This window comes from Heteronotia binoei, chromosome 4, assembly GCF_032191835.1.
Source record: "Heteronotia binoei isolate CCM8104 ecotype False Entrance Well chromosome 4, APGP_CSIRO_Hbin_v1, whole genome shotgun sequence".
NCBI lineage: Eukaryota > Metazoa > Chordata > Lepidosauria > Squamata > Gekkonidae > Heteronotia > Heteronotia binoei.
This window is the reverse complement of record NC_083226.1, coordinates 167,685,439-167,710,472: the sequence shown is the minus strand read 5'-3', so window position 1 is coordinate 167,710,472 and position 25,034 is coordinate 167,685,439. Positions and strand designations below refer to the sequence as shown.

Below are 25,034 nucleotides of genomic sequence, written 5' to 3'. Positions count from 1 at the left end.
GAAATGACTACAGCCATCCTCCACTTTTCTTTTAAAGCTAAGCTTCTCGCTCAGCAGTGCTAAACTCATTTGTTATGAGGGCCAGATCTGACATAAATGAGACCTTGTTGGGCCAGGCCATGTCAGGCTGGGCTATGTCTGTACCTATTTAAGATTAGGTAGCAGAGATATAATCTTTACAAAGGACACAGACAAATACAATGAAAGATTTTTTTTAAAAAAACAACAACCTTAAAACATACTTAAAGCATTAGCACTTGTTGGTCTTAAAGGTGCTTTCTTTGTATCTCTCCAATGGGATCCAGGGAAGTGGGCGAAGGAAGCTCTGGCTCTTTCCCTCCCTCCCCAGGGGACCAAGAGGGGGAGGAGCTTAAGCCAACAGAAGGAAGAGAGGTTTGGCTCAGTAGCTCTGCTGTGCAACTGAGAGAGCCTGGCAAAGCAAGCTCTTCCTCCCCCCCACTTCCTCCCCAAGGGAGGAGCCTCAGCCAATGGAGAAAATAGAGATTTTGGTCTGTAGCTCTTGTGCGATTGAGCAAGCCTGGCAAAGCAATCTGTGATGCAGAAGGGAGCAGGAGAGAGGGAGAAGGAAGCAGACAACAGTCAGTTGCTTTGGGGGCCTGATAGCAGCCCTCCAGCGGCCTGATTCGGTCCCCGGGCTGCATGTTTGACACCCCTGTTCCAGCTCAAATCCAAGATCTGACAGTTTTTTAAAAGGTGGCACACTGGTTAAAAGTAGCCTTTTAAAGGTGGGACACCAGGGCCCGGGGGACTTAGGTTCAGATAAAAATACTGCCTGCAACGAAACTTGTGGGTGTAGCCTGCACCAGTCACACGCTCTCAACCTAACTAACCTCACAGAATAAAATGGAGATGGGAAGATCATGTGCACTGCTTTGAGACTCTTGAAGGAAAGGTGGGTTAAATGTCTACTTGACAGACAGATTGCAGCTTATGAATAGAAGGCGCTTTAAAGTGCCGAACAGCCATTCCCCCCTTCCCCTATGAAAATATCAGCATCCATAATTCTTGGCTGGAAACGAGGAGAAAGGGCAGATTTAAATAAACCTACTTGCACCCAGATTGCAAGAACAGATAACAGACTGAGCAAATAAAACCTGCCCCATCTCTGGCATGTCGAAGACCTCCATGCTCAGTTGAAACTGCCATGTCAAAACGTGCCGCAGGCCATTGCCAGCAGACTCTGAAGAGATTTCTGCATTTAGTAGAGGCACAGGACTGGCCTGTTTTGAATCTTACACTTAAGTGACTAGAGCTAATTTGCTGTCAAAGGAATGGCTGCCTCGAAATTAAAATTAAAAAGAATTTAAAAGAATTAAATAGAGAGAGCAGAAGAGCAATTGGCCATCCAAAAGAACAGCTTGATTTCAATAAAAGTATTGTAGAGAGCCTTAAAGGCCAGCAAACTCCAGAAGGCTTGTGCATCTGGTCAAAAAAATAAGTTTGGACTGGCTTTAGCTCCTAATAGAAGCACATGAACTTAAGTGTTATTGAGTGTATTTTGTTTTATTCCAGGATGAAAGAACTTGAAGATGGCGTAGAAGAATATTTACATTGGGTTGTAACAAAAGGCTGGTTACCCTGGAAGAACTGTATGAAAGATTACTCCCGAGGAAGTCCATTGACGAAATGAGCTTACATCCGGGTGCTCATTGGACTTTTTTTTTGCTACACTGAAATGTGAAAACGGAGCTCTGTCATAATATTAATATAAAAAGATATTTGCAAAGGTTTTGAAATGATTTTAATAAATACTGTTAGCCAGTAGATTTTTTTTGTATTACCAGTTTAAACCGCCGGCACTGCTGAGCGCTATGATTTTATTAAATGTCATTTATGCATGGTTAAATCTCAGAAACAGGATGTGCAAAAAAAACCCCACCCCTATTCTACCTGTATTTTGACCAAAAAATCAAAACACTGACTCCCCCTACTCCATCCCTGACTCAGCCATGGAATACACACGCTCACATTTGGCAGCTTCAGCTAGCTGAATACTTCCCAGGCTTCAGGTAAATACAGACACAGCTCCGACTGCAGCGATATGCATTTGTTACAATTCATACAGTATTTCTTTTTCTGAAATAGTCACTTCTCTATTTGGAAGAAAGTAGACATTTGGTTCAACTTTTAGGATATTTTGCTGTCTTTCTTAAAATGTTATATCTATTCTGATATCTTTTGCAAAAACAGAACTTGCATCGAAGTGGAAAGATAAATATCCTCCATCTTTGAAGAATTGGAAGAACAAAATAAAGGATTGTTTTATTTTAACAAAACTGGCTTATTCTTCTTCATAGTATTCTCCTCAGGCTTTTGAGAAAAAAGCTGTGATACCTTGGTTACTTGCTGTGACATCTTATGAATAATATTTTACCTCAAAATCCTGTGTATCACAATTTGATATATTTCTAAAGCTGATTGTTAAGTGATGATTTCCCCCCTTAAAAACAGTAGCTTTATTTTGTTCTTATAACTATTTTAAGTCTCGTCTGTATTTTTTTTTAAGATTCCATATCTATTTTGTATATCTGGGTTGTTGTTTTTTTAAGATTCCATAACTATTTATATTTTTAACACTCTCTGTGTGTGGGTTTGTTTATTACCATTGTCACAGCCAAGGCTTTTTTTGTAGAAAAAGCCCAGCAGGAACTCATTGGCATATTAGGCCACACCCCCTGACATCATCATTGTTCCACACAGGGCTTTTTTTTGTAGAAAAAGCCCAGCATAAACTTATTTGCATGTTAGGCCACACCTCCTGATGCCAGGCCAGCCCTGGTCACAGCTAACTTATGAAGACCCTGTGAGGCATTCAAGGCGAGAGATGTTTAGAGATGACTGCCTGCCTCATGACTCTGGACTTTCTTGGTGGACCTCCTTCCAAGTATTAACTGGGGTCGACCCTGATCAGCTTCCAAGATCTGGTGAGATCAGATAGCCTGATCTTGTTAGGTCTCAGAAGCTAAGAAGAAGAAGAAGATATTGGATTTATATCCCGCCCTCCACTCCGAAGAGTCTCAGAGCGGCTCACAATCTCCTCTACCTTCCTCCCCCACAACAGACACCCTGTGAGGTGGGTGGGGCTGGAGAGGGCTCTCACAGCAGCTGCCCTTTCAAGGACAACCTCTGCCAGAGCTATGGCTGACCCAAGGCCATTCCAGCAGGTGCAAGTGGAGGAGTGGGGAATCAAACCCGGTTCTCTCAGATAAGAGTCCACACACTTAACCACTACACCATACTGGCTCTCCAATATGCTAAGCAGAGTCAGCCCCCTGGCTCGAATTTGGATGGGAGACCGCCAAGGAATGTCAGGGTCGCTACACAGAAGAAGCAATGACAAACCGCCTCTGAACGTCTCTTGCCTTGAAAGCCCTGCAGGTTTGTCTTAAGTAAGCTGCGGCACGACTGCACTTTCTACTGCCAACAATTTTATACGCTCATTTCATGTCCTCTCAAGCACCTCTTTTGGTGAAGACTCGGCAGGATATAAATACCTAAGATAAAATGACAGATATGCAATCCCAAACGGGGGTGGGGGGGACTAGTGATGGAAAAACCCAGGCTTACAGGTCAAATCAGACCAGTTTGCAGAAGTGACTTTGATGCCTCATTGACTGAGCCACGCCATACCAGGAGCACAGTGCTACTGATTCCCAGGGCATATTCAAAACCTGCTTTTGAAGAGCTTCTTGATATCAAGGGCAGGGGTGGAATTCTAGCAGGAGCTCCTTTGCATATTAGGCCACACACCCCTGATGCAGCCAATCCTCCGAGAGCTTACAAGGCTCTTTTTTGTTAGCTCTTGGAGGACTGGCTACATCAGGGGTGTGTGGCCGAATATGCAAAGGAGCTCCTGCTAGAATTCCACCCCTGGTCAAGGGTATTTTGCATATCAGTGTAGGCTGCTGTTGAAGAAATCTAAATTTAACACTCGCTTAGATACACTGAGAAGAGCCCCATGGTGCAGAGTCGTAAAGCTGCAGTCCTGCAGTCAAACTCTCTGCTCACGACCTGAGTTCGATCCCAGCGGAAGCTGGGTTCAGGTAGCCGGCTCAAGGTTGACTCAGCCTTCCATCCTTCCGAGGTCAGTAAAATGAGTCCCCAGCTTGCTGGGGGGAAGCGTAGATGACTGGGGAAGGCAACGGCAAACCACCCCGTAAAAAGTCTGCCGTGAAAACATCGTGAAAGCAACGTCACCCCAGAGTCGGAAACAACTGGTGCTTGCACAGGGGACCTTTCCTTTACCTTTTCCCCCCCCACTAGATACATTGAACTACTCTCAAGGTACTCTGGATCCTGACAACCCAGATATTTTTTTAAAAAATAGAGCTCAGCACGCCTGTAACTATGGTGGGGCCCTGGGAGGTCCAGGCCCCTCCAATCAAACCTCTGTGTAATCTTACTGGCTCCACCATTCAGTCCCCCATTGCTTGCCGCCGCTCTATTCAAGAGGCCTTAACCCCTTTCTTTCTCCTCCCTCCCAGTTACCCTCCAGCCTGATAAAAAAAAGTGCAGGGGAAGATAAAAGCTTGTGCTTAGTTTTGTGATAATAAAAGGGACAACGTGGCATCTGTTTTTTCAGGGGCATTCACCGGATATTTTGACACTAAGAGCCCGCCCCCCTAAACAAAACAAAAAAAAATCCTGCCTGTGGCCCCACCAAATTTGAAATCCTGGCTACCGCCCTGGAGCTCAGCTGCAATTGCAGAATTCGTTTTCAAACGGAGAGTCGGACTACCACTGGACTCCACAGAGCCCCAAAGCTGCCTTCCAACAAAGAGAATGATTTATGAATGTGTCTATATATTACTCCGTCCTTTCACCTCTCAGTATTTCCTCTAATCTGCCCCAGACACAGGCATGACTGTTCCAGGAAGTGCCAACAATACCTCTCCGCATAATCAGAAGGACTGCTCCTAAATCATGCCACGTATTCGCTGGACAGCAGCGGCCCAAAAAATTAATGTAATGACTGCAGTGCTGTGCTGCGTTTCACGGCAAGAGAGATTTCCAAAGAAAACAGCCGTATCTTTATAACAGCTTGAGACCTGGGATAGCTAAACAGCTCTCCAGTTCTCCAGTTATTAGGAAAGCGGCAATGTGAAAAAATAAAAAGGCTCTCAAAGCTGCGCGCACACAAAAAAAGGAGCTGTGGCAGAAAACCCAGAAAATAAGTTCCTGAAAATTTTGTTAGCCTAGACGATGTGAACACAAATAAGGGGCCTGCTAAATATATGGATGCCTTGACTTGGATGGCCCAGGCTGGCTGAATCATGTCAGATCTCAAAGGCTAAGCAGAGTCGACCCTGGGTGGTGGTTCTGGGATGGGAGACCACCAAAATGTCCCGGACTTTGATGCAGGGGCAGGCAATGGAAAACCACTTCTGAACGTCTCTTGCTTTGAAAACCCGGCAGGCTTTGACCCGACATCACTTGATGCACATAAATACATGAACAGTTAATACGGGGTCATTAAAAATCCTAAACAACAGGGAAAAAAAATGCTGGAATAAGGCGCGAACGAGAATTCGCTCCAGTAGACTAACATGGCTATTTGTTTGAAAATAGGGAGGGACGGTGGCTCAGTGGTAGAGCATCTGCTTGGGAAGCAGAAGGTCCCAAGTTCAATCCCCGGCATCTCCAAAAAAGGGTCCAGGCAAGTAGGCGTGAAAAACCTCAGCTTGAGACCTGGGAGAGCCGTTGCCAGTCTGAGTAGGCTTTGATGGACTGAGGGTCTGATTCAGTATAAGGCAGCTTCATATGTTCATATGTTCAACTACAGAAGTAAGGCCTTGTGATTTTAAAAGATAAATATGTGCAAGACTGCAGCCTTAAATTATAAACTGGACTAGAGAAATGGAGGCACCACTGTACTGCTTTTTCAAAAGGAAAGCATGAAGCGGAGGGTGGGGGGGAATGTAAACTTTCTCAATACCACATCACAGTGAAATAAACCGCTTCCATTTGTGGGTTGGAACTGGGAAGAAGCACAGCTGGAAGCAACAAGGATCCTGGCTGAACATACTACATGTAGGGTTGCCAATCTCCAAGTGGCACATGAAGATCGCCTAACTGATCTCCAGACAACCAAGATCAGTTCCCCTGGAGAAAATGGCCGCTTTGGAAGGTGGGCTTTATGGCATCATTTCCCCATCCCTAGCTATAAAGTGATACAGATGGTTTCGGGGACAGGGGGAACAGTGACTGGCTGCTCATTAACAAAAGAAGCCCCGCTCAGCGGCAATCTGGAGCCAAGCAAGGTCTTGCAATGCCCATTGCCCATTTTAAGATTTAAAAGGTAAAGGTAGTCCTCTGAGCAAGAAACTGCCGTTTCCGACTCGGGGGTGACGTCACATCACGTTTCCACGGCAGATTTTTTACAGGGTGTGCCATTGTCTTCCCAGTCATCTACACTTTCTCTCCAGCAAGCTGGGGACTCATTTTACCGACCTCGGAAGGATGGAAGGCTAACTTTAAGCCTGCTACCTGAATCCAGCTTCTGCTGGGATCGAACTCAGGTTGTGAGCAGGGCTTGGACTGCAGGACTGCAGCATGGGGCTTCCTTTATTTTAAGATTACAGCAGTTATAATCTGCTCAGCATGTGATCTGCTCCACTGAGGGGGGTGGAATTAGAGGGTACGGGGGGGGGCATGAACTCCCCAATGAATTGCAAAACCTTAGAAGTTCTGTTTTAATGCATCAGGTATAAAATTTTTTATTCCCCTCGATTTGAGTCCATTAGCACCTTGAAGAGTCAAAAGCTCCCTTCATCAGATACCTCTGTCAAGACTCTCAAAAGTTTATACCTGGAAAATGCTTGCTGGTCTCTAACCTGCTACTGGACTCGAATCTAGCCATTCTACCGCAGACCAACACAGCCACCCTTTGAAACTTTTACTCACATTTCACAGGAGTTGCTTAGACCTGATGCTTCAACAAGGAAGCCATGTGTTAATTATATAGCACCATCAACATGCATGTCAAACTTGTGGCCCGGGGGCCGAATGAGGCCCCCCAGAGGGTTCCTAGTAGGCCCCCGACCAACTGGCTGTCATCTGGTTCTTCTCTCTTGCTTCCTTCTGCATAACAGCTTGCTTTGCAAGGTTTGCTCAATCGCACAGGAGCTACAGAGCAAAACATCTATTTTCTCCATTGGCTGAGGCTCCTCCCTTGGGGAGGAAGGGGGGGAAGGCACAGCTTGTTTTTCCAGGCTCTCTCAGTCACACAGCAGAGCAACTGAGCAAAGCTTCTCTTCCTTCCCCCTCCTGGTCTCCTGGAGAAGGAAGGAAGGAGCCTAGATCCCATGGGAGAGATACAAAGAAAGCACCTTTAATACCAATAAGTGCTAACGTTTTAAGTGTGTTTTAAGGTTTTTAAAAAATATATATTTAATTGTGTTTGTCTTAGTCCTTTATAAAGTTTATATCCCTCCTACCTAATCTTAAATAGGTACACACATGGCCTGGCCCAACCTGACATGGCCTGGCCCAACAAAGTCTCATGTATATCAGATCTGGACCTCATAACAAATGAGTTTGACATCCCTGATTTACAGAATCAAGTAACCAAAGAGGAATAGCCCCCCCCCCCCCCGCCCCGACCCTGAGAAGCTTACAAACTAAACCGAGAAATTTGCTCTTTGAAGTGAAGAAGGGAACTTAGCTAAGCCTGATAGACACCAAATTGGGCAAGCAACTTCGTTTATTCTTGATTTTTTTTTTGGTCTCAAATGTCACTGTGAAACTCAAAAAGATTGCTTCCACATTTCAAACATTAGCGGGGGCAACAGTATTTCTTAGCGTTTTCTGGCCAGCTATTACAAAAACTGGCATGGCGTTAAATTATTTCCCTCTGTTTGTTTCTGAACTCCAGGGATGGAATTCTAGCAGGAGCTCATTTGCATATTAGGCCACACCCTCTGATGTAGCCAATCCTCCAAGAGCTTACAAGGGTCTTTTTTGTAAGCTCCTGGAGGATTGGCTACATCAGGGGGTGTGGCCTCATATGCGAAGGTGCTCCTGCTAGAATTCCACCCCTGCCAAGCTCTGAAACCAGGAGGAGAGCATTTCCAAGAAACCTGAGACATGGCAGCTGAAGGTGGATAGTTTTATGGCATAAACTTACAGAAGAGGAATCTCAACAATCAGCTGGATGAGGCAACATAATAATTCTTCCATAAGGTCTTCGCATTCTGAACCTAAAAGGAAAGATAAAAATTCTATTACTATAATGCTTTAATATTCATAAACTTGCTTCCTTCCGTCACAGTCTCGGTTCAGACTGCCGTTTTCTGAATAGATCCAAACACCAGCCCTGATGCTAAGTTGAGTCAACATCTGCTCCAAACAAAGTGCTGATATCTCGGGGAGGTGGAGATCCACCACTCTCAACATTCTCAGCCTTCAGATTTTCTCCATTACTAATACAGACACATTTAATATCCCTAGTTTGTCTGTAAGACGGTTAGAGTCCTATGTCATCTGGGAATTTTGGCTCAGATCCTATACAGCAGGGGTCCCCAAACCCCAGGCTGTGGACCAGGAACGGTCCGTAGCCTGTTAGCAACTGGGCCATGAGTTGTATAATTATTTCATTATATAATACAATGTAGTAGTAGTAGTAGGAAGAAGAAGAAGAAGAAGAAAACGACGACGACATTGGATTTATATCCTACCCTCCACTCCAAATCTCAGAGCAGCTCACAATCGCCGTTAACCTTCCTCTCCCACAACAGACACCCTGTGAGGTGGGTGGGGCTGAGAGAGCTCTGATAGAAGCTGCCTTTTCAAGGACAACTCTGCGAGAGCTATGACTAACCCAAGGCCATTCCAGCAGCTGCAAGTGGAAGAGTGGGAAATCAAACACGGTTCTCCTAGACAAGAGTCCGCACACTTAACTACCACACCAAACTAATAGAAATAAAGTGCACAATTGTATCATCCTGAAACCATCACACACACACACACACCGGTCCATGGAAAAAATTGTCTTCCACAATTTCCCTGGTGCCAAAAAGGTTGGGGACTGCTGCTATACAGCACTGGCAGAGCTGTATAACTTTCCCACCTCCCAGTATGGCAATCTGCCCTCTCCCCCCAACCTTCCTGGTGAGTCATGATGGAGGTTGAAGTGAGGAGATGCAATGAGAAGAAAGGCACTGGCAAAAATCCATTTTCCACTCTTCCACAAGTGGGAGTGTGTTTTGCCAGCAGGAAGGAAGCTTAAATACAATTGTGTACTGCTGTATGGCAACCAGCTCATGGTGACCCCAGGACCATAAGGTTTTCATGGCAAGAGATGAGTATTTATTTTGTTATTTATAGTCCACCATTCTCACAGGGACTCAAGGTGGATTCTGCATAGTGAGTCAGTACAAACAACAAAATGGGACATTCAATATCTACTGCCTCTGTTTAAACAGCAGGTGGTCTGCTATTGCCTTCTTCTGCACTGAAATCCCAATCTTCCTTGGTGCTGCCCTCCCCCCAATCCAAGTACTAACCATGGCCCCCCATCTTCAAGTACTTAAAGAGCTGTCATCTAGAGGGTGGTGTGGAATTGTTTTCTGTGGCCCCAGAAGGTAGGACCAGAACCAATGGGTTGAAATTGAATTGAATTTCCAGCTCAACATTAGGAAGAACTTCCTGACCATTAGAGTGGTTCCACAGTGGGATTGGATAAAAATATGAAGCAGAGGTCCATCAGTGGTTATAAGCCACAATGTGTGTGTGTATATTGGCCACTGTGTGATACAGAGTGTTGGACTGGATGGGCCATTGGCCTGATCCAACATGGCTTCTCTTATGTTCTTAACAGGCTTCCTCAGGAGGTGGTGGGCTCTCCTTCCTTGGCCAATGCCCAAGGTAGCTCTTTGGGACCTGTTAATAAAAACTGGCCTTGTCTAGAACTTAAGAGCACAAGAGAAGCCATGCTGGATCAGGCCAATGGCCCACCAAGTCCAACACTCTGTGTCACACAGTGGCCAAAAAAACCAAGTGCCATCAGGAGGTCCACCAGTGGGGCCAGGACACTAGAAGCCCTCCCACTGTGCCCCCCACAAGCACCAAGGATCTCCAACTCTCTATTTGAATATATTTCAGCCTTAATGTCCACGGTCCAATCAAAGCAACAACTGAGAGGCAGCAATACAGATGTAAGGACTTTGTCTTGACCTCAATATTTGGTATGTATCTGAAGGAATGTCACATGCCTGTACTATGTTATGTGGAGTGCTTTTATGCTGCCTGTTCCAGCAACCAAACAGATGGGGAACCACAGATCCAGAGAAGGAGGAAGGGTCCCATTGATGTTTTATAGTTTGCCTATATAACGTTACGGTTTGTATATATAACATGAACACACAAAGTAGAAAATTTAAAGAGGGTTCCCATGCTGCAGGATGGGCTTAAAAGTGAGTCTCTGGGTCCCAAAAGCTTAAAGATTATCAAGTCAAGTTCATATAAATGGACATAACGGCAAATGGAACGTCGTCAGCCATTCTTTCCATGTAGCTCTTCCTCACAAATTTCTATCAGGACAGCACAGCTGAAAAAATAAGCAGTGGGAAGTGTTTTTCTCTCAAGAACACCGCCCCCCCCCCCATCATTAAAGCAGAGACACTTAACATTTAAGATCCCGTTTAAATGCTTTCATTTGACTCCTTTGGAGGATCCAAAAGAAACAGGATTTTTTTTTTTTTTTTTTTTACAAAAATGTTTATCTGGGGACACTTCAGGACACTCTTCCTGGAGTTTACTCACGTTTAGAGATAGCTTTTCAAGGCATCGTGGAATAAGTATTTAGAGAATTATGCCCTGGCATAAAAAGGGTATGTTCCACGCAAGCATGAGCCTGGTCTCACAGTATCCCAAATGAGGAAACTATCCCAATTTTATAGAGGGGTAAACCAAAGCAGGAAACAATCAGCTGGCAGAAGATCACAGTGAAAACAGAGATCGCACCAAAGAGGAACTCCTAATTTCCTGGTCTCTGGTTCCCTGTTCCAAAACCAAAAGAGACCACACACAAACACCTTCTAGGGGATGTCACGTTGACCGTTAAAACAGAGCAGCGAAATACCACTCTTCTCCAGCCAACGCGTTGTTGCAAGTTTTGCTGCCCTGCTCAGCGTCAACGGGCCTATCTCTATGGTTTTGTCTGGCGGACTGATGTGCGGCCAGGGACTTGCCAAAAGAATGGCCGTGTTCTTAACGATGGGGAACGCTTTTTCCCTAATGAGAATCATTCTCCCCTTGCATTCAAAATGTGACGCCAATAAGAGCTAACACAAGCAGCAGGGCCTGAGAGGAAGGGGAGAGGGGAATTAAGCTGCACTGGAAGCAGGAAGAGCATGTGTGGGGGCATGTGCGCGCACACACGCGATCAGGAATCTGATTTAGGATACGTGGCTTTGTGGCTGTCTATAGGAGCCCTATTGCTTTTAATAATAAACAAAATGTGACAATGTTCCTTGCGCTCGTCTACACGCAACAAGCAAAGTCTCTGAATTTCTCACCACTTGGGAAAGTGCTCAGTGCTGCATTCCACGAGCAGAGTCCCCTCTAAGCTGAATTTATGTGAGCTAGCTCACAGTTTTTTAGCCTCTGGCTCACACATTTTTGCCTTAGCTCAGCCTGCTCAGGAAGGAGGGCCCCTGAACACACTAACTGATGCAGTGGCTCGCAACTTTAATGCCAGTAGCTCACAAGGTAGAATTTTTGCTCGTAAGACTCCACAGCTTACAGGGAACATTGTCCATGAGCATGCCATCTTACAACGTTAACAAACATGACAGCGGCCATGAGTAAAACACGTTCCCGTATAGCCCCTTCCATGCATGTCCCAAAACGTACAAATGTACTTGCCATTCTAGTCAGCTCATTCAGCTGTATAATTTGAAGACAAAGCAAGAACCAAGGGGTCAGAGAAGGCACCCATAGAACATTACAAGCAAGCCATCAGCAGCCATAACATGGCCCTTAATATTTCCTCTTGATGGTGAAACCTCATGCTTGGCTGTCCCCTTACAATGAACTATTGGCTGGCTGACCTCATTCTTAAGAATCACAGCCGGGTCATACGAACTTATTTCAATATTTAACTGTGCGTCTTTTGATATGAGCGATCCAACGTCCTTTCTCAGATCAACAGCAAGCACCCCAGAGGCAAAGGAGGAGTCAAGTTGCACCTTTAAAACCAACAAAGTTTTATTCATCTGAAGAAGTATGCATGCATACAAAAGCTTAAAAAGGTAAAGGTGCAAGCGCCAGTCGTTTCTGACTCTGGGGTGACATCGCATCATGACGTTTTCATGGCAGACTTTTTACGGGGTGGTTTGCCATTGCCTTCCCCAGTCAGCTACACTTTCCCCCCAGCAAGCTGGGGACTCATTTTACCAACCTCGGAAGGATGGAGGGCTGAGTCAACCTTGAGCTGGCTACCTGAACCCAGATTCCGCCGGGATCAAACTCAGGTCGTGAGTAGAGAGCTCAAGACTGCAGCTTTACCATTCTGCGCCGTGGGGCTCCTTTCCAAAAGCTTACATTCTGAATAAAACTTTGTTGGTCTTAAAGGAGAAACTTGACTCCTACTTTGTTCTACTGCTTCAGACCAACATGGCTGCCCACTAGGATCTACCACAGAGACAGTTACACAGATTTTTAGCAAATGGCTTTCACTCATCTGTTCTCAAAAAATTAAAATCAAAAAAGGGATATTGGTTTTTTATCTCATTACATATGCTAAATCCACTCTCAGTGAGTACAGTTATACATCCACAGTATTACAATGTATTTCTCTTTTAAAATAGTGTATCAAAATAATGTTGTATATTGACATACTTAAATAGGGGGTATTGGCTATTTATCTTATTACATATACTTAACCCATTTTTCATTTTATGTATTCTTGTTTTCTAATGGCAGATTAGAATGTTTATAATATATAGATTGATGCTGATAAGTAGATTGGGTGGACTACAACTAGGATATACATGTCATAATAACATAAGAGAAGCCATATTGGATCAGGCCAATGGCCCATCCAGTCCAACACTCTGGGTCACATAAGAACATAAGAGAAGCCATGTTGGATCAGGCCAGTGGCCCATCCAGTCCAACTCTGTGTCACATAAGAACATAAGAGAAGCCATGTTGGATCAGGCCAATGGCCCATCCAGTCCAACACTCTGTGTCACATAAGAACATAAGAGAAGCCATGTTGGATCAGGCCAATGGCCCATCCAGTCTAACACTCTGTGTCACATAAGAGAAGCCATGTTGAATCAATCCAACGGCCCATCCAGTCCAACACTCTGTGTCACATAAGAACATAAGAGAAGCCATGTTGGATCAGGCCAATGGCCCATCCAGTCCAACACTCTGTGTCACATAAGAACATAAGAGAAGCCATGTTGGATCAGGCCAATGGCCCATCCAGTCCAACACTCTGTATCACACAGTGGCCAACACACACACACACACTGTGGCTAAGAGCCACTGATGGACCTCTGCTCCATATTTTTATCCAATCCCCTCTTGAAGATGGCTATGCTTGTAGCCGCCACCACCTCCTGTGGCAGTGAATTCCACATGTTAATCACCCTTTGGGTGAAGAAGTACCTCCTTTTATCCTTTTTAACCATTCAATTTCATCGAATGCCCACGAGTTCTTGTATTGTGAGAAAGGGAGAAAAGTACTTCTTTCTCTACTTTCTCCATCTCATGCATAATTTTGTAAACCTCTATCATGTCACCCTGCAGTTGACGTTTCTCCAAGCTAAAGAGCCCCAAGCATTTTAACTTTTCTCCATAGGAAAAATGTTCCAAACCTTTAATCATTCTAGTTGCCCTTTTCTGCACTTTTTCCAGTGCTATAATATCCTTTTTGAGGTGCGGTGACCAGAATTGCACACAGTACTCCAAATGAGACCGCACCATCGATTTATGCCCTTTTGTGATTTACCTAGATTAGCAGAATCACCATTTGGCAGGGAATTGTATTACCTTTTATGGCTATGCAGACCAAATGGCCAAGCCACACTGTTTTATGTGACCGTGTGATCAGTTAGTTTGCCCTCTTAATCAACAACTGCATGCATTCCAGCCACAACACATGATCCCCTTGTCCGATGAAGTGTGCGTATGTTCTAAATAAAACTTGGTTGGTCTGAAAGGTGCAGCTTGACTCCTGCTTTGTTCAACTGCTTCAGACCAACATGGCTGCCCACCTGGATTCATCTGTTCTCAGCACATGTCCTAACCCAGGCTGGAAGGACAAGGAAGTCCATGTAGAAATGCTGATGGGAATCTCTCTCTCTCAGCAGTGGGTTAAGACTTTTGACACCACCAGTCATTTACACTCGAGACAGCAATTACTTTTATGAGCCACTTGAGATTTCAATCTGAAGTTATTTTATGGCTATGCAGAAATGCAGGGTAGAGGCATCCTTACAATAGGCCCTTCACTTGCAATACATGAATCACAGAACAGCGCAATTAAAATACAGCCTTGGGTCAGCCATAGCTCTCATAAGAGTTGTCCTTGAAAGGGCAGCTTCTGGGAGAGCTCTCTCAGCCCCGCCTACCTCACAGGGTGTGTCTGTTGCGGAGGAAGATAAAGGAGATTGTGAGCCGCTCTAAGACTCTGATTCAGAGAGAAGGGAGGGGTATAATCCAAAAGACAACTACAGGGAGAAAGAAGACGAAGGAAAAGTTGTTGTTTTTTTGGCGGTGGGGGGTGGGCAGAACAGTCACTTACTGGGATACCAAGAATGAGTTTGAGGGGCAGGGAGAAGGTTATATTAAGGCGAGAAACAACCAGAATGGATAAGAACTGGGAGAAAAAAGAAACTGCAGAACCGGCAATAAACATGGACAATTTTCAGTTCTATTGGGCTCTCATATGGCATCTGGGGATGGAAAGTGCCATCAAGCTGCAGCTGCCTTGCAGAGTTTTCAAGCGAAGAGGTGAACAGAGGTCATTTGCCGCTGCTTGCCTCTGCGTAACGACCCAGGACTTCTCTGACAGTCTCTCATCCAAGGCCTAGCCAGGTCTGACCCTGCTTAGCTTCTGAGATCTCTGGGTCATCCAGGGCAGGTTAAAAGATACACAGAGGTGGTTTGCCACTGCCTGCCTCTGAGTAATAACCCTGGGCTTCCTTGGTGGTCTCCCATCCAAATACTAACCAGGGACAACCTGGCTTACTGCATTCAGTTATGCTTAGGATATGTGTGCATCAAGTGCATCCAGTTGCAGACGACTTACGATGGGTTTTCAAGGCAAGGAGTTTCAGAGGTGGTGCGCCGCTGCCTTCCTCTGCATAATAACCCTGGATTTCAGAGAGCCAGTTTAGTGTAGTGGTTAAGTGTGCGGGCTCTTATCTGGGAGAACCAGGTTTGATTCCCCACTCCTCCACTTACACCTGCTGGAATGGCCTCGGGTCAGCCATAGCTCTGGCAGAGGTTGTCCTTGAAAGGGCAGCTGCTGTGACAGCCCTCTCAGCCCCACCCACCTCGCAGGGTGTCTGTTGCGGGGGAAGATAAAGGAGATTGTGAGCCGCTCTAAGACTCTGATTCAGAGAGAAGGGAGGGGTATAAATCTGTGGTCGTCGTCTTCTTCCTTGGGAGTCCCTCCACCCAGGTACTAAACAGGTCTGACTCTGCTTGGCTTCCAAGATCTGATGAGCACAGGGGGGAAAAGCAAATGCTGTCAAATCACAGGGGGCTGACTTATGGCAACCCTGTAGGCAAGAGACATTCAGAGGTGGTTCACCATGGTCTGCCTCTGCAGAGAATCACACAGCCAGCGGTATATGCATTGACATGGCATGAGGATTACCTAGCGCACGTACAAAAAAACCAATCTCAGATCATCTGTATGTTCACTGTAACTTGTGAGGATGACTTTTCTACGACTAGGTTAAGGGTCTAAAGCAGGGTTGACCAAACTTGCTTAACATAAGAGCTGCACAGGACAGATGTCGAATGTTTGAGAGCTGCAAGACAGGAATGTCAAATGTTTGAGAGCCACAAGACAGGAAGGAAGGAAGGAAGGAAGGAAGGAAGGAAGGAAGGAAGGAAGGAAGGAAGGAAGGAAGGAAGGAAGGAAGGAAGGAAGGAAGGAAGGAAGGAAGGAAGGGAGGGAGGGAGGGAGGGGAAAGGAAGGGAGGGAGGGACGGAAAAGGAAGGAAGGAAGGAGGGAGGGAGGGAGGGAAAAGGAAGGGAGGGAGGGAGGGAGGGAGGGAGGGAGGGAGGAAGGAAGGAAGGAAGGAAGGAAGGAAGGAAGGAAGGAAGGAAGGAAGGAAGGAAGGAAGGAAGGAAGGAAGGAAGGAAGGAAGGAAGACAGACAGACGAGGAGGGAGAAGTAGAAAGACAGCAACTTTGACTTAAAATGCATTCTCCAAGCTACCAACTTGGAGCTCACAGATTTTTGTCTTAGCTCAGGAACGATGACCCCAGAGCACAATAATTTATGCAGTAGCTCACCACTTTAATGCCAGTAGCTCACAAAGTAGAATTTTTGTTCATAAGACTCTGCAGCTTAGAGAAAACATTGCTTCTGAGTTCTGATGACACGGGACTTGCCAGACCTACCCAGGTCAGGGTATACCCTGAAAACCTTGTTGGTCTCTAAGGAGCTACTGAATTCAAATCTAGCTCTTTCCAGACTGGCCTTTTCTTTACCAGTTTATGCTCCTTGCTGCTACTGTCTCCCTCCAGAAAAAGACTGTTGGTGTTGCATTAGGTTTTGGTTTCATGATTTCACTGTCATGTGTGGTTTGGTTGTTTTTTTACTGTTGCACACCAACTGCCTTTTAAGCAAGCTGGCACCCAAGTTTCAAAAGTCAGGCAATTAAAAAAAAAATCCCCTGCTGTTCAAACCAAGCGTTCACCTGCAGGGACCGAAGGAACCTGAATTATGTTGCCGTTCTCGCTAGCGACTTTATAATCCTATCCCCATTTCTCCATCAACACAGATGTCATCCAGTAGCTGAATCACAACAGGATTTGTCCAAGCTAGTATTTCATGCTCTAGGGTTTTTTCTTTTCTTTTTGCTTTCATGTCGCAGCCGACTCACGGCCACCGCATATGGTTTTCAAAGCAAGAGACGCTCAGAGGTGGTTTGCCATTTCCTGGCTCTGCATCACAACTCCATCCAAACACTAGCCGGGGCTGACCCAGCTTAGCTTCCGAGATCTGAAGAGATTCGGCTAGCCTCGGCTAACTAGGGCAGGGTATTCCGAGGACAGCCCCACAGGCTTAAAAGACATTTACAGGGTTGTGCTGCTATTTCAATCTCAATTTTTCGTTCCCTTTTCCGAAAAGTTATTACCCTATATCAGGGATGTCAAACTCATGAGGGCCAGATCTGACATAAATGAGACCTTGTCGGGCCGGGCCATTTTGACCCAGGTCGTACATGCACCTGTTTTAAGATTAGGTAAAACAGGTACAAACTTTATAAAGGACACAAACACAATTAAAAGGGGTTTTTTTTTAAAAGGGAGGAGCCTCAGCCAATGGAGAAAATAGAGGCTTTGCTCGGTAGCTCCTGTGCAATTGAGCAAGCCTCGCAAAGCAAGCTGTGATGCAGAAGGAAGCGAGAGAGAGGGAGAAGGAAGCAGATGACAGCCAGTTGCTCAGGGGCCTGATAGGAGTCCTCCAAGGGCCTGATTCCACCCCCGGACCGCACATTTGATACCCCCGCCCTTAATTGGTCCTGAAAGACAGACTGTTCTACAGATCCACGTTACTTTCTATTGCCCCCTGAGCATTATTCACTTCTTAGGACAGATTCATGGAATGCCTTCTTGCAACATCAGCCCTCAGTACACCTTGAACTTTTGTCTGTTTTCTACTGGTTTGGGAGCATCGTTTGTGGGTTGAATTGTTGCCCCTCCGAAGAAACAGACATGCTTTAAAAGCATCAATTCACCTAAAGCAAGAAGGTATTCTAGCTATACCCTCTTTTCGATAGCTCAGGTTAGCCCAATCTCACCAGATCTTGGAAGATAAGCGGTGTCAGTATCTGGATGGGAGACCACCAAGAACATTCAGGGTTAGGGTTTGTAGAGTCTTTCGGGATCAAGTGCCGTGTTCTACTGGAGAAAGTTTTCCTTCCAGACGTTTCGTTCTCAGCTGCGGAGAACATCCTCAGTGGTGTTGCAGCCGGAGCAGGCGCTCTGACCTTCTTGGCTGCTGTGCATTGAGTGAGGCCAGGGCTGCTGGAGAGCTGCTATTTCTAGGCTGGAGGGGGGTGTGGTGAAAGGGCAATTGGTAGCTCTCCAGCAGCCCTGGCCTCACTCAATGCACAGCAGCCAAGAAGGTCTGAGCGCCTGCTCCGGCTGCAACGCCACTGAGGATGTTCTCCGCAGCTGAGAACGAAACGTCTGGAAGGAAAACTTTCTCCAGTAGAACACGGCACTTGATCCCGAAAGACTCTACAAACCCTAATGACGTTACCAGCCGTGAAAACCTGAAATCTTTGATAACATTCAGGGTTATTACACACGGAGGCAGGCAATGCCAAACCACCTCTGTATATCTTTTGCCCTGACATGGATGGCCCAGGCTAGCCCAGTCTCGCCAGATCTCAGAAGCTAAGCATGGTCTGTCCTGGTTAACATTTGGATGAGAGACCGCCAAGGAAATCCACGGTCACTACACAGAGGCAGGCGATGGCATGCCACTTCTGAAATCTCTTGCCTTGAAAAAACTATTGAGGTTGCGATAGGGCTTCTACAACTTGACGGCACTTCATACACACACATATCCTCCTAACTGTAATGGAATGCGATAAAGGGGATGCAGAATCCAGCATGAACGCACACAAGAAAGATTACACTCCATGACACCTCGTGGTTCCAGATGCTAATTTATAAACACGTAGCAAGTGTCCATGTCCCAGGAATTAAGATTGCCTGGAAAAACACCAACAACCTCAGATATGCAGATGATACCACTCTAATGGCAGAAAGTGAGGAGGACCTAAAGAACCTCTTGTTGAGGGTGAAAGAAGAAAGCACAAAAGTAGGCTTGAAACTCAACATCAAAAAAACTAAGATCATGGCATCCGGCCCCATCACACCACGGCGACTAGAAGGAGAAGGCATGGAAGTAGTGACAGACTTCACATTTCTGGGATCCAAGATCACTGCAGATGGTGCTGGAGAAGAATCTTGAGAGTCCCTTGGACTGCAAGATCAAATCAGTCAGTCCTCAGGGAAATCAACCCAGGCTGTTCCCTGGAAGGTCAGATGCTGAAGCTCAAATACTTTGGCCACCCAATGAGAAGGGAGCACTCACTGGAGAAGACCCTGATGCTGGGAAAGGTAGAAGGCAAAAGAAGAAGGGGGGAGCAAAAGATGAGATGGCTGGACAGCGTTATTGATGCAACAAACACGAATTTGAACAGACTTCAAAGGATGGTGGAAGACAGTTGGAACTAGTGTGACTTTGTCCATGGGGTCGCAAAGAGTTGGACTCGACTGTGCGACTGAACAACAGCAAATAACAAAGCAAGTGTCCCGAAAAGCTGCAGCGCCTGGCAGGTTGAGTTCCCCTGCCCTGCTTGGCAAGTTTCTCCCTTCATATCGACTTCCAGTTACCTCTGCAGCAAACCACCTTTCTGCTTGTAATATATGCTTTCTTAGCCATTCACCCAACCAGAAAAACCCTCATTTATCTAAGACGTTTTTAATTTTGTAAAACACGTTCAGAAGTGTGGGTTGGAATGGATCCTGCAAAACCAGGTAGCATCGCCCAAATGATACTGACTTCAAAACTGCACATTCAGAGCACCAGTTTCAAAGAGTATGAGCACTCTCCATGCAAAAATTTGGACAGAGTTCAGAACTTTAATCTGGTTCTGTCTTTCTTTGGCCTTCCTCACATCCCTGTAACACCCACCGTGCCTCTAAAGGATGCTTTTTTTCTGTTTGGTAGGCATGTGTGTTTAAAGTGCTATCAAGCTGCACATAACTCATTGTGACCCCAGGAGGTTTTCCAGGCAAGTGATTAAGGAGACAGAGGTAGTCTGCCATTGCATTCCTCTGTAAGGTCTTCCTTGGTGGTCTCCCGTCCAAGTACCCACCATGCTTAGATTCTGAGATCTGACAAGATCGGACTGTGCTATTCTTTTGCACATCCTAGATATAAAGCAAGGGTGGCCAAACTTGCTTAACGTAAGAGCCACATCAAATAAACATCAGATGTTTGGGAGCCCCAAGATATGAATGTCAGATGTTTGAGGAAGGGAAGGGAAGGGAAGGGAAGGGAAGGGAAGGGAAGGGAAGGGAAGGGAAGGGAAGGGAAGGGAAGGGAAGGGAAGGGAAGGGAAGGGAAGGGAAGGGAAGGGAAGGGAAGGAAAGGAAAGGAAAGGAAAGGAAAGGAAAGGAAAGGAAAGGAAAGGAAAGGAAAGGAAAGGAAAGGAAAGGAAAGGAAAGGAAAGGAAAGGAAAGGAAAGGAAAGGAAAGGAAAGGAAAGGAAAGGAAAGGAAAGGAAATAGATGAGGGGAGGAGAGGTGGGAAGAAAGCAACTTTCACTTTAAATGCATTCTCCAAGCCACCAACTGGCTTGGAGAAGTGATTTAAAGAGAGAAATAGAAATGCCTTCTCCAAGCCAGCCGATGGGATGGTGGGGGTTTTGAGAGTCTCACAATATGTGTGAAAGAGCCACACGTGGCTCCTGAGCCAGTCTGGCCACCCCTGATATATATAAATGTACACCAAGCTGGGAACCTCAGAGGCCTTGGTATTCTACGATCTGATGGCCATGCCTGTTTCCTTAGGAATAAAGGCAGGCATTCAATCATCGGGTGCGGTCTCCCCTTTTATTACAACTGGTACAACTTGAAGAGAAGAAGCCCCACTCCATAGAGACAAATGGGGCAGCTGTCTCGGCAATCATTGACTCCAAAAGTGAAGCAGAAATATATGAATAAAATAACCCAGCTTTTTGCTCAGCTTGCAAGACTGGAAGTTGCGTGATGAGTGCGAAGCTGCGCTTTCGGCTTCAGTAAATCTTTACGAAATTTAACAACCTGAAATGGAATCCAAGCCTGTGTCCTCCGCGAAGCCACGAGGCAGCCCTACAGAGGATTCATTGCACATCAACACATCTTCATGCAGTGGAACGCATTTTTTTTCCCCCCTTGCGCTTCTCTTTGGCATGCTTATCAAAATCAAATGCATAAAACATGAAAGAAATGGATGCCAGATGCTACTGAAGCCAAGGAAAAAAGCACGGGAGCGAGCCAAACGCCTTCTAATTCCTTCACATTACTAGACCTCAAAAAGTTTCTCGGCTCATCCTTTGCCAAAGGCAGCGAGAGGTGGGGGGTGGCATGCGAGGAGCTCAACAGTTCAGGCAAGAACCACAGCCAAGGTTCAGACCTGTCCCTGCTCCAGCCTGAGACCACTGCTGCACAAGACACAGGCAGGGGTCTGCGCCATGTTGCAGAGTGGGCAGAAGCTACAGTCCGGTCCTCTGCTCTTTCCAGGGTGGGAGGGGCTGCGGTTCAGCGGAAGAGCATCTGCTTGGCATGCAAACAATCCCAGGTTCAGTCACCAGCATCTCTAGCGAAAAAAAAATCCAGGCAGCGGATGATGTGAAAGACCTCTCCTTTGAGATCCTGGAAAGCCACTACCAGTCTGAGTAGACAGTACCGACTCTGATGGACCAAGGGCCTGATTTATTATAAGCGGGGGGGGGGGGGGGGTTGTAGCAGGAACTCCTTTGCATATTAAGCCGCACCCCCCTGATGTAGCCAATCCTTCTGGAGCTTACAGTAGGCCCTGTGCTAAGAGCCCTGTAAGCTCTAGGAGGATTGGCTACATCAGGGGTGTGTGGCCTAATATGCAAAAGGAGTTCCTGCTAAAAAAAAAAGTCCTGATTATAAGGAAGCTTCATGTGTGTTCCTCCTCATCCTACACTAGTGCCCCCACCCTCCATGGGAGCTCCTCTGCCTCACACGCCTTATGTGCAAGTCGGCAAATGCCTCCCGTGTGTGTGTCCTTGGGGAATCACGGAACGCTCAAGTCAGGCATGACCCTAAGACTCTCTTTCTACAGCAGCTGCATGACACAGGACAGGGTGCACCGGCCACTCCGCTGTGGCTCCTGAAGCCGTTTGTTTATAAAATAATGCACAGGGTGGAGAGTTGGCAAAGAGAATTTTTTTTCTCTCCATCTCCTGAAAAAGGAGCTTCCCGATAAAGCTGTTGCGTGGTAGCTGCGGGACAGACAATAGGAAATGCTGCTTTACACTGCGAGGGACTCAAATGTGGGATTCGCTGCCAGAAGATGTAGCGACGGCTACAGACGGCTCTACACAGATCCATGGAGGAGAGGTATACCAGTGGTGACAAGCCATGGCAATTAAAGGGAACCCCCACGTTCAGAAACACTCTGAGTCCCAGTACCAGGAGGCAACATCAGGAGAAGGCCTTGGTCTCTCTGCCCTGTTGTTGGCTGTCCAAAGGAACTGGGTTGGCCACTGTGTGAGACAGGATGCTGGACTAGATAGATGGACCACTGGTTCGATCTAGCAGGGCTCTTCTTACTTTCTGTGAAGGCCTTGTTGTTGGGCCTCCAAAGGAAATGTTTGGCCACTGTGTGAGACAGGATGCTGGGCTAGACGGACCACTGATACGATCTAGCAGAGCTCTTGTGTTCTGTAGAGGCCTTGGCCTCTGTGCCCTGTTGTTGGGTCTCCGAAGGAAATGTATGGCCACCTGACTGGACTAGATGGACCACTTGTCTGATCCAGCACAACTCTTGTTTATGTTCTTGTGTTCTACAGGGCTTTTTGCTGTGCACCTGCTGTCAGTACACTTTGGCCTGTGAAGCTGAGACGATGTTTCCCTATGCAAATGTCTCTGAAATAGGCATGAGAAGCTCCTCAAAAGATGAAAGGTAGGAGAAAATATGTTTGGTAGGAGAAACTTAAGATCTGCTAACTTGTTGTGAGGAGAGGGGGAGAAAATGTCCTTTCCTTCTACAAATTGCCCTCGTGGAAACCACAGCAAGCCCATCCAAATGCACAAGAAGAAGAAAACTGCAGATTTATACCCCGCCCTTCTCTCTGAATCAGAGTCTCAAAGTGGCTCATGATCTCCTTTAACCTTCCTGCAACGAATGGTTGGCAGATGGAAAATGGCAGCGGCGTTCCAAATAGGAAAATAAATTAGAGAAAGCCTGGAATACAGTGAATTGTAGTGAATTAAGGCACCACCAAACCACTGCACCTGTAAACAAAAAGGATGGTCCCAGAAGAAAGATTATCTAAATCCAAAACGAGATTGGACCGGTTCTGGTATCATCGTTGGACTGCATTGAGTGAATGCTGCATAATTTATTTTATGGACAGTAGCAAAGTTATGTGCTCTGGATGGTATTTTTGTCACTGTAAATTTATATCGTTGTCACTGTAATTTTGTAATGCAAAGAAGGAATCACTTTAATTATATTTTGAAATTGTTTTATACACTGAGAGTATTTTCTTGTCATTTCCTGGTTGTAAAACCTCCGTGGTCCCAGCATTTGTTTACATCAGCAGAAGGAAGAAGGGCAGCTAAAAATGTTTTAAATTTTAAAAAAAATTAAAATGGGCTGAAAGGTTCTTTAGAAGATGATAATGGATTTATATCTCAGAGTCTCAGAGCGGTTCACAATCTCCTTTATCTTCCTCCCCCACAACTGAAACCCTGTGAGGTGGATGGGGCTGAGAGAGCTCTCCCAGAAGCTACTCTTTCAAGGACAGCTCTGCGAGGGCTATAGTTGACCCAAGGCCATTCCAGCAGCTGCAAGTGGAGGAGTAGGGAATCAAACCTGGTTCTCCCAGATAAGAGTCTGCACACTCAACCACTACTACACCACACTGGTTCTCCCTGAGCTTCTTCTTGTCTAGCCATCATAACAATGTAAAAGTCATACTCCATGAAGCAGGAAAAACTGGAATACTTCAAAGTAGACAGCATTTTACATTAACAAAGAAGCTTTCAGCAAAAGTGTGGGATTCTTTGCTCCCGTAAGATTGTTACACGTTTACCGTAAGGTTCTGGTGTTTTCCCCTCGTAGGTAAAATGAAGCTGCAGTTCCTCCTCTGACATCTGACAGACCAACACTTTGAGAAGGCAGCAAATAATAAACAGGGCATTGTGAGCTTGCCAGATGAAGAGGTGACTAGAAGAGAAAGAAAGAAAGGAGTCAGTGACACACACCCCAGTGGAACATGCAGCGAGACTCACACTTAGGTGAGCATGCAGCAAACACAAATGTAGTCCCACAGGCCACCTGTATGAGGGTATCAGACTCAAAAATGTTGTGCCTATAATGACAGCAGTGAATACATCTGAGGGTCGGGCAGGAAGAATCTGTTTGCCCACCAGTGGTGAAGAAATAAGAGGACTTGGTGCTTTAAAGAATATGGCTTGAGAGAAAAGAAGCCACCCCCACTTCTGACCACTTCCTGAGGTTACTTAGCACTGACTTCTGGGGGAAAGAGCCCTGTAGTCTCCACCAGAGCAGCACTGCAAAGATGGGAAAAAAGAGCCTGGAACTCTTTTTGAGGGAAAGGTGGTTTTAATTTTATATTTTTGGGGAGGGCCTTTGTTTTGAGTTTGTAAACCACACTGGGCGCCAACGGTGACAGAAAGGCAGGATAAATCATAGAATCATAAGAGTTGGGAAGGACCTCCAGGGTCATCTAGTCCAAACACCCTGCACAATGCAGGAAACTCACAAAAACACCTCCCCCCCCTAAATGCACAGGATCTTCATTGCTGTCAGATGGCCCTCGAGCCTCTGTTGAAAAACCTCCAAGGTTTCCAATGGTCTAAAGATACACGTAACGAAAAGGGAAGGTATTCCAATAAGCTGTTAATTTTCAAGAGGCGTTACGCTATATGAGGAACAGTAGATTACAAGTGGGGGACCTGCAAGGATTCATGGAGCGGGATCCCACCTTCCCATTGGCTCACTCCCTCTCACTTTTCCTCTTCGCCTCCCCCTCA

General features: G+C 46.0%; 2 protein-coding genes across 2 annotated transcripts in view; both read right to left on the bottom strand.

The window, feature by feature from the left end:
* RPL17 (ribosomal protein L17) overlaps positions 1-25,034 on the bottom strand; it is a 456,550-nt gene that overhangs the window by 238,998 nt on the left and 192,518 nt on the right. The gene's annotated exons all lie outside the window — the stretch shown is intronic.
* Positions 1-25,034, bottom strand: part of DYM (dymeclin) — a 421,761-nt gene that overhangs the window by 254,072 nt on the left and 142,655 nt on the right. The window contains exons 5-6 of the mRNA XM_060236187.1: positions 24,071-24,204; positions 8,147-8,219 (exon numbers count right to left, since the gene is read on the bottom strand). Coding sequence (XP_060092170.1) covers positions 8,147-8,219; positions 24,071-24,204 — 207 coding nt within the window. The remainder of the gene's footprint in view (positions 1-8,146; positions 8,220-24,070; positions 24,205-25,034) is intronic.